Source organism: Curcuma longa, chromosome 3 (genome assembly GCF_044706935.1).
Source record: "Curcuma longa cultivar G26 ecotype Majalengka, Jawa Barat chromosome 3, ITB_CL_G26_1.1, whole genome shotgun sequence".
In the NCBI taxonomy this organism is placed as follows: Eukaryota; Viridiplantae; Streptophyta; class Magnoliopsida; order Zingiberales; family Zingiberaceae; genus Curcuma; species Curcuma longa.
Window position 1 is genome coordinate 18,966,655 of NC_133863.1, and position 9,811 is coordinate 18,976,465.

Sequence of the window (9,811 nt, forward strand, 5' to 3'; positions counted from 1 at the left end):
CGCTATTCTGACCGCCTGATTTGAGCGCCTCCTGCGCGCCTGCTTACGTGGCGCGCTGACGTGGCTTCTCTTCTGTGCGTGGCAACGAAGTCGCGGCGGAATTTTGAAACCCAAAATGAAATAATCGCGCCTGCTCCACTCGTGAGCTAGGTTTTCCTCCGCATTCCTCTCTTCCTCGACTCCGCCGAAGACCCTCTTCTTCGACCGCCGACCCTCTTCTTCCTCCTACCCTCTTCGCAACCTGTGACCCTCTTCTTCCTCGACTGCCGCCGAAGACCCGAGTGAGCGCCGACTCCTCCGAACCCTTCACTCGTGAGCGCCGACCCGCCGACCCTCTTCCTCGCCGATCCTTTTTGCCAAGCTACCGTCGGCTAGGGTTTTTCTCCCGCCGCCCGCGCTACTCGTCGATCCTCCTTTCTGCTGCTCGCCGATCCTTTCTGCCAAGCTCGGTGCGTCGTTCCCGTTCTATACCAGTACCAGCCCGTCGGTGACAGCCGCGGCTTCCTCCTCCTCTGTCTCCGTTCCCAAGTTCGGTGCTGCCTTTGGATCGTAAGGCATCGTGCTTCATTTCGATTGGAAAGCAGCGACTACGAATCCTTTAGGTAAGGATTTGGACCTGGACTAATATTTGTTGTTTAGGTTAGATTGGTCCTTGTTTGTTTTGTGGAATGATTGTCTATTCTGTATTAATACTTGTTGTTCATATTAAATTGGTCTGAGTGTTCCGCATCATCGGAACACTTGTATTTGAGGGATTTGAATAGGGATGTTAGTGAACTTTTACTGCTTAAATAGGGGATTTATGGACCAAGATTGGATCTATTGATCCTAGGAATAGGTGGAGTTCAAGATTGATTCTTCTATCACATAATAGCTGTATTTGATTTTTTTTAAGCTATACTAATGTCAATTATTCAGACTCATCCAGGCGAGTAAACTTTTTAAGTGGCTAAATCTATTCTTAATCTCTCTTATTGATCCTTGTGCATGAATTAAATGTGTTAAAACATTATATATGCTGCTACAAATCTTAAAAATAGTCTCTCTTATATGATCCCTGTTTTGCAAATACAATCTTATCAGTATCATATAATATTGGCAATGGAGGTTTGTAAACCGGGAAACTGATTAACATGACAATGAACCTTGAGAATGACCTTGTATTTTCTGTGCAACCAAGATTATTAATTGTTCATGAATAATGCTGTATATTATGGTGATATAAACATTGCGATTAGGAAGGTATTTTTCTTCAATTTAAGTTTTGCATCAGTTTCAGTTGGATTTTCAAAATGTCTTTTGCATGTACTTGCTTCGAGTTGGTGCTAACAGTTAATAATATTTAATGTAGATTGAGAAAATGATGTGAGCAACAATACTCCGAAAGAATTACTTGCTTACAGTTTGAACCTTTTTTCTTTAGCATTATGTACCTTTGATGCTTTATGCAATACTAATTGATCCGAAACCTTTTTAGGATATTACCATGAAGATCATATCCTTTTCTCAGCAGGGGCCAAAAGCTATTTGTATTTTATCTGCTAATGTGGTTGTATCAAATGTGACTCTTTGTCAACCAGAGTTAGCAGGCTTTTGTGTTCTTCAGTAGCCGATACACGATCTTAATTGCTTTTGTCGACGAATTTGTTCACATAATCTTACTTTATGCAATATTACCTTCGCATTTCTTCAGGGACGTTTCCAATTGCTTTCGTTGTCCGGATCATTCATACCATCTGAAAATGGAGGGACAAGAAGCAGGTCTGGAGGGATGAGTGTTTCAGTTGGATTTTATGTGTTGTTCATCTGTAACTCACGGCACCGGCAATTTGTAGGCATTAGAATAGTTTTCAGAAAGTGTTTTCTGTAATCTTTTCTCTTGTGCTGAGTTGCTTGTATTTGATCTGCAATTACTATCAGTGGATGAATGCTACTTGTTCCTTGCCGCAACTCTGCTTTGAGCTGCGCTATTTAAATATATCGAATGATGGATTTAAGTTGCATTTGGTGAATGAAATAAAATGGAATTATATGGAAATGATTTATTTCTCATTTCTTTGTTTGATTGAATTTATGAAATGGAACAAATTTGACATTTGTGATGTGCCTGATTCAATCGGCTAATAGTGGCATTCTCATTTTATCTACTTGCTCCATGGTGTACTCAGTATGTCTGAATCCATTTATAGTATATTTAGCAGAAATAAATTATAAATCAGATGAAATGGAATATGAAATTTTATTTGAAAAAAATCTATTTTGTCTACTTGCTCCATGATGTACTCATTTTTACGGTTATTAATTTGAACGCAAGAAAAAAAACCAAGAATATTTAGAATCAAATGCACATGTCGAGAAGCTTTATCATGTATGGCAAACAAATCATGGCACAAAATCATAAGCTCAATAGAAGTGATTCCTAAAATCGTCAAAGCAAGCAAAATGAACAAAGTAGCAAACACAACAAGACAATCCCATCATTGAACATCTTCTAGGTTCGATTAGGAAAATTGCCACTTATTTTGCCCACCGCATGAAACAGTATGTAACAACGTGGGCATCACAAAACTTGGGGAAACCAGAAACTCACACAGTAGAAGAGACAAGCAAGGGTTGATCTAGCATCACCTAGTAAGGCTCCACCGGCGCCCTAAACTTTAAACCGGCATAAATTGCTGCATCACCAAGCTCCTCTTCGATCCTAAGAAGCTGCGGGCAGCAAGATCAGGAACCGCTGTCCAACAATCTGGACCTGCTGTCCAATCTCTTCAGTCATCTTGCTATAATGGGTCCAATCATCCTGATCAAATGGATCTTCTATAGACACAATGGGATACTCGGATGCAAAAGACTTGTAGACATCTTTCAAACTGTCGCCTGAGATTTTTTGGGAACCATCATTGTTCTATAGGGAAGAAAACGAACTTTGTGAAGTTACTTGTGTGGAAAAGATAAACAATAAAATAAAATAAAATAAATAACTGAAACATAACAAGATAGATAGTTTAGAGTTACCCACATTTATATCAGTTTCCAACCATCAGATATCTCAGAACAAAAACAAGAATTTACCTCCACTTTGAAGTTAAGATCATAAGTCTTATCTTTATTATTATAAAACTCAGAAACTGCAACATCCATCCCAATAACAACCTGACAGACCCAAGAAAAGCAAACTTTTAGTCCCTTAATTAAATCTCTTATATCAATTTCTTTATTTTGGAAATAAACAAATTTAGGTTACCTTGCCAGTGTATCCAGCTTTCTCTATAGCTGTCTTCAAAAGTTCAATTCCCTCTTTGTTTTCCTATAACATTCAAGAGAAAGCAATAATAGGTCCAGTAAAGCAGTAACTTCAAATAAGTCAAATAAATTTTCATCAGGATAACTAAATAAGGTTCATTGTGAAGCTAAAGGATTAGTTAAATTTTGCCCCGAATCTACAGAATGACCAAAGGTGGAGGAATATAGAAAAGGTAGCAATACTACAGTGTTCTATTTGTAGGGAACAATATAGGAACCAAGTCAATTTATCATAATTTCAGCAAAGAAGCACATGATATAGGCATTTTTTTCAGGTATATTGACACAACATCAGGATCCATTGCTTGTTGTTGGTGGTGTTATAAAGTCTACAGATTTTCAATACCAACTAAATATACTGTTGAGTTCAGGCCTCATGATAGTTGATTTAAGCAACTAAATGAAATACATAAAGTGGTTGGAAATTTTCCTACCAAAAGAAAGAATAGCAACAATGACATAAAGACAATAATATGTAGTCAATAGGGCCTTATTGACAAACAAAATGCCTATGAATGGCATCTACAAAGCCAAGGGTTCATCTATGATCATTGATTTCTCATTGTGGATGTCATCCTGCATATAAGAAATAAGATCCATCAATTTTTATAAAATCCTGCAAGTAAATTTTCAGTCTCCACATAAAAACTAACCACCTGAATGTTGGGAGCAAAACCACCTTCATCACCAACATTAGTAGCATCCTGTCCATACTTCTTGATTACAGCATGCAGTACAGTAACACGCAATAGGTACATTGTGCAAGAAAGGAATATTAAACATACAAACTCACAATTATATACCTTCAAATTGTGATAAACTTCCACACCCATTTTCATGGCATCTTTAAATGAGGATGCTCCCACAGGAAGAATCATAAATTCCTGATTAAATTAAAGTCAATATGGACAATGTAAGAAGTGGATTGTTAGCTACTCAAGTAAAGATTCAAATGAAGCCTAACCTGCATAGCAAGCTTGTTTCCAGCATGTGATCCACCATTGATAACATTAAATGCAGGTACAAGCAAGACCAGAGTTTTATTTCCAGCAAGATTAGAAATGTGCTGAATAAAAGAATGGAGTAGCAATCTTCAGAAACATGGATCAGTTTGCTACAAAGAAAAAAAAACTTCTCTCTGACGTAGCCAAACAAAGTTCAAACCATTCGACCGAGGTCGAGATCTAAGCCGGTCTATAGCACAGGTGCTGCAGTGAAAGATTCCGACGTAGCTGGATACCATGAAGAAAGAGCAAAAAGACTCACTTTGGGTCCATGGCTCCAGTCAAAATGGCCGGGCGGTGGGAGAAAAACCCTAGCTGACGGTAGCTTGGCAGAAAGGATCGGCGAGGAAGAGGGTCGGCGGGTCGGCGCTCACGAGTGAAGGGTTCGGAGGAGTCGGCGCTCACTCGGGTCTTCGGCGGCGGTCGAGGAAGAAGAGGGTCACAGGTTGCGAAGAGGGTAGGAGGAAGAAGAGGGTCGGCGGTCGAAGAAGAGGGTCTTCGGCGGAGTCGAGGAAGAGAGGAATGCGGAGGAAAACCTAGCTCACGAGTGGAGCAGGCGCGATTATTTCATTTTGGGTTTCGAAATTCCGCCGCGACTTCGTTGCCACGCACAGAAGAGAAGCCACATCAGCGCGCCACGTGAGCAGGCGCGCAGGAGGCGCTCAAATCAGGCGCTCAGAATAGCGAAACTGTATATATATATATATATATATAATCTTGTGTGTGTGTGAACAGTAACATATAAAAAAATTAAATTTTTTTTTAACGCATGAGTTAAAATGCTGGGATGATTAGTTTTTTTTTATGAACATGGTTATAAAAAAAAAACCCTTAAGTGGTAAAAAAAAAAAGGAAGTAGTAGTGTTCAAACATCTCGACTTATTTATTATTACTGTTTTATGCAATTTTTAATACTGTTCATGTAAAGTTAATTGTTCATGCAATTTTTATTATACTGTTGATGTTTTTTTCATTACTGTTATATAAAAAAAATTTGCTGAAACAGTATCGCTACTGTTATAAAAAAATGCTTTATGAACAGTAAATATGATGAAACAGAATTGTTTAAAAAAAATTCATTTGAGTGTAGATAAAAGTCCAATTAGATTAGTTCTAACGAAAAGGACTAAGCTTGCACTCGCGACTCGGATAGTGAGTTCCGACCTCGGAGTTGGTTGAATCCTATTGGAATCGACACACATGGCTCAGACTTATGATGTTAAGAAATCCATGTGTCGAGTGGTTGTTCAGAAGAACAACATGGACTCAAACTTAAACAACCTAGACTCAATTGACTTATGGGGTTTATGGAGTTGGTATTGTTTGAAAATCAAGCGACTCAGGTTTGCCCAGTGGGAGTGCTAACTGAGTCGTCTGTGCGCGCCTGCTGACGTGGCGCGAGGGACGTGGCGGTCTTCGGCTTTCGGCGCTGTCTTCGCGTGCGTGGCAGCGAGAAACCGCGGCGTGACAAAAAATGAAATCGCGAACCCTAAATCTTTCCGCCCAAATCCGAGAAATCTCGCCTCTCCTCTTCGCGTCATTTAGGTTTTCCTTCTCCTCGACTCCGCACCTCCGACCTCCGACCCTCTTCTTCCTCGACCGCCGCCGAAGACCCGCGCCGACGCGCCGACCCTCTTCCCTTGCCGAAGCGAAGCGTCCGTGTCTGAGCGCCGACCCTCTTCGCGTGCCCTAAACCCACTGCTCGTCGTCAACCTCCACGCCGCATCTCCTCTTCGCGTGCCGCATCTCCTCTTCGCGTGCCGCATCTCCCCGGGCGTAAACCCATCTCCTCTTCGCGGGCGTGCCGCATCTCCTCTTCGCGTGCCCTAAACCCACTGCTCGCCGTCAACCTCCACGCCGCATCTCCTCTTCGCGTGCCCTAAACCCATCGCGCTGGTCGCCGTCAACCTCCACGCCGCCCAGAAGCTTAGGAATCGCGTAGCCTCTCTGCTCGCCGATCCTTTCTGCCAAGCTCCCGTCGGCTAGGGTTATTCTCCGGTCGGCTAGGGTTTTTCTCCCGCCGGTAAGGGTATAGATAGAGATGGTTTACAGTCCTTATTTTCATTGCATGCCGTAATCTCTTTTTCATTGCCACTCCCTGCTCTAGGGTTAACCTAAGCTTGGATCTAAGGCTTTATACAAGGCACCGATCAGAGGTTTCCATTGGTTTCGATTGTGAAGCAGAAGCAGAGGAACGAAATCCTGATTTAGAGCAAAGTAATTGGATCTGAGGTAAGGCTGTGGATTTTGGTGTTGCTTTGTTTTAATTAGTTCTGCTCTGTTGGATTAGATTGAAGAGGAACATGATCAGTGTAATTAATTGGGTAGAATGTTGAGTTACTATGGGTTGTGATTATTTTAGAATGTTGAGGATTGATACTGTTCTGTCCTTACTGTTAATGGGTTTTAGTGGCAAGGTTAAGTTAGATGGTTGGTTAGTGATCTTAGTACGGTTGATTGGAGGGACCCTTGATACTGTTCTGTCCTTACTATATGTGATTATTTTGTTTTTGTCCTATACTAATCTGTGTTTTACAACATAAACAGGTATATATCAACCTGCTCAGAGTGGAGGAACCCTAATCCTCGGCAATGGAAGGAAATTACGGTCATGATCAGATTTATATTCCCCAAGTTTCAGATGATCGGAAGCCCAAAGTTGGTATGGAATTCTCATCTCTAGATGAAGCATTTTTGTTTTATAACCAATATGCACGAGAAGCTGGTTTTAGTGCAAGGATGAGCAATAGCAAAAAAAATAAGATTACAAATGAAGTTGTATGGAAGAAATTTGTTTGTTTTAAACAAGGTCAAACAGATAAAATGAGGGATCAACAATCTACGGAAAGAGCCCGCAGTGATACTAGAACTGGTTGTAAGTCACATATTTCATTAGTAAAAGAACAAACTGGACCTAATTGGGTTATCAGTAACATCATGGAGAGTCATAATCATACACTCTCGACTCCTTCAAAAGTACATTTGCTTCGCTCACATCGTCATATTTCATCAGCAAAGAAAGCATTGACTCAACAATTTTCTGAGGCCAATGTGCCAACTTGTCAACAAATGCGAATTTTTGAGATAGAGTGTGGGGGGCCCGAGCGGGTAGGTTGTACAGAAAAAGATCTTAGAAACTTTGACCAACAACAAAGAGATGAACTAAAGGGTATTGATGCTGAAACATTGATTGAGTTTTTTGCATCTGAGAAGGAAAAAAATTCAATGTTTTTCTTTGATTATGAGACTGATTCAAATAACAGATTCAGTAGATGTTTTTGGGCTGATCATGTATCAAGGACGGCTAACATTGTATTTGGTGATGTAGTTGTATTTGATACGACATATAACACCAATAAATATGGGTTGATTTTTGCACCATTTGTAGGAGTTAATCATCATCATCAGACAATTCTTTTTGGTTGCGGTTTTATAAGTGATGAAAAAAGTGATTCCTTTATTTGGTTGTTTAACAAGTTCATAGAAGTCATGCCTAAAGGAGCACCAAATGTGATCATTACCGACCAAGATCTTGCTATGACAAAAGCTATTGCACAAGTTTTCCCTAATACGGTGCATCGATATTGCTTGTGGCACATATTGAATAAATTTTCAGATAAATTACCTCCTTTGATTTTTCGTGATTACTATCAAAGCCTAAAGAATGTCATTGCAAATTCTACAACGCCTGATGAATTTGAGAAGTCATGGGAAGATGTTGTCAAATGTGCTAACTTACAGAATAATGATTGGTTGTCATTGATGTATGAATTGCGACAAAAGTGGGTGCCAGCCTATTTTAGCCATGTATTTTGTGCTGGAATGTCAAGCAGTCAGAGATCTGAAAGCTCACATGCATTTTTTAAGAGGTACATATCAAATAAGAATTCATTGATTGATTTTATTATCCGTTTCAATAGGGCAGTGAGACATATAAGACACAATGAATTAGTTGCTGATCATGTTGATATTAATGAGCATCCCAGGACTAAGACAAATTGGCCAATGGAAATTCAAATGGTTAAGGTGTATACAAAAAAGAAATGGTTGGAGTTTCAAAATGAAATTAGTGAGAGCCATAGTTATTATGTGCAACAAGCATCTATAGGAGAAGATTTAGTGATTTATAATGTGATGAAATTTCAAAGTTGTTCTTCTTCCAAATCAAGATTACTCACTCATGACAAACAAAAGGACTACATATCTTGTAGCTGTAGAAAATTTGAGTTTGAGGGCATTCCATGCAGGCATATGTTAGCCTTTTTTCGCATCACCCAAGTCTTTCATTTACCTGAACAGTATATACTCAAACGATGGACACGAGATGCAAAGGTTGGAGCAAATTATGTTTTGGGGGAAGATCAACTTTCCATAAATGATCCAAAAAAGTTTTTGATGTCAAGGCTTTCAAGGTTATCCTATAAAGCTTCATTATTAATTGAAGATGCATCTTTGACTGATGAGGGGACTTCTTTTTTGGAGGAACAATTCAATTGTATTCACAGCAAAATTCAAGACATGAACATTAGTAAAACATGCAACATTGGTAGTCAAAGAAAGAATTCCATGGATGGCACCCTTAGTATTATTGATCCTTCTTTAGTAAGAACAAAAGGATGTGGAAAAAGATTGAAATCGTCAAAGGAGAAGGCAATCTCAAAATCCAGGTTATGTCGTGGTTGTGGCCATCGGGGTGTGTCTCATGATAAGCGCAATTGTCCGGTTTTGCAACAAAGGTATGTGCCAATTATTTTTATATTTGTATGCAAAATTTATTTGCATAATAAATTTAAATAAATTTGTAAATATAATGATGTTGTTATTACCAGATCAACTATAGATGATGATGATAACAGCGACGACAACACAAACGAAGAAGATTTGGCTTCTAGATTTGGTACTATACAAGTCTCAATTTAGGAAATTAAAGTCGTTGATTAATTGATAAATTGAAGTTAATAATTGCCTTTATTTTGCAGGTTCTAACAACATGCCTCAGAATTAATGATGAGCACATGTCTTCATGCAGTTTTTTGTTTACTTAATGTGGTAGTCTAACTGTTCTCACCTGTCAATTTCTGCATTTTATTATTCTTTTTAGTTATAGTGGTAAATATCTGTTCTCATATTTCTAAGATTTATTTTTGCAGGGAATTCTATACTGTGATTCCTCATGATTTTGGTTTCAAAAAGATGTGTAAGGCCACTGCTCCTGTCTAATACTAGTTCTCCCTTTTTTTTTTACACTGACACTCCTGGCAAATTAAAGGCAAAGCTAGAAATGGTAAATACTTCTCTCTTTCCCTTTCAAATATCAAGATGCAAGTATAACTCCTACTGGCTTGAAACAAAATTTAAAACCCTGATTTGTTACTTCTTTTTTGAATGACTGGGCTATTACATCGAACTGAAGTGTTTGATTGATGTAGGTAGGTTATAGTTTTGTTTTGTGATTCAAAAGTTCAGGATTGAATAGAAATGAATTAACAACATGAAGGATTGGA

General features: G+C 39.1%; 2 protein-coding genes across 3 annotated transcripts; one reads left to right on the forward strand and one right to left on the reverse strand.

The window, feature by feature from the left end:
* Positions 1-2,434: 2,434 nt before the first annotated feature.
* LOC141825740 (enolase-like) lies at positions 2,435-4,408 on the reverse strand. 2 transcript variants are annotated; one of them, XM_074713127.1, is made up of 6 exons: positions 4,268-4,408; positions 4,107-4,187; positions 3,960-4,019; positions 3,245-3,307; positions 3,073-3,153; positions 2,435-2,905 (listed from the first exon to the last, which is right to left on the reverse strand). In XM_074713127.1, the coding sequence occupies exons 1-6, from the start codon at positions 4,271-4,273 to the stop codon at positions 2,702-2,704; spliced, it is 495 nt and encodes a 164-aa protein (XP_074569228.1). In that variant the 5' UTR covers positions 4,274-4,408; the 3' UTR covers positions 2,435-2,701. The 2 variants fall into 2 exon arrangements, with proteins under 2 accessions (XP_074569228.1, XP_074569229.1); XM_074713128.1 differs by lacking the exon at positions 3,960-4,019.
* Positions 4,409-6,899: 2,491 nt separating this feature from the next.
* Positions 6,900-9,312, forward strand: LOC141823832 (protein FAR1-RELATED SEQUENCE 5-like). The gene is made up of 3 exons (XM_074711052.1): positions 6,900-9,043; positions 9,137-9,204; positions 9,287-9,312. The coding sequence occupies exons 1-3, from the start codon at positions 6,900-6,902 to the stop codon at positions 9,310-9,312; spliced, it is 2,238 nt and encodes a 745-aa protein (XP_074567153.1).
* The last annotated feature ends 499 nt before the right edge of the window (positions 9,313-9,811 follow it).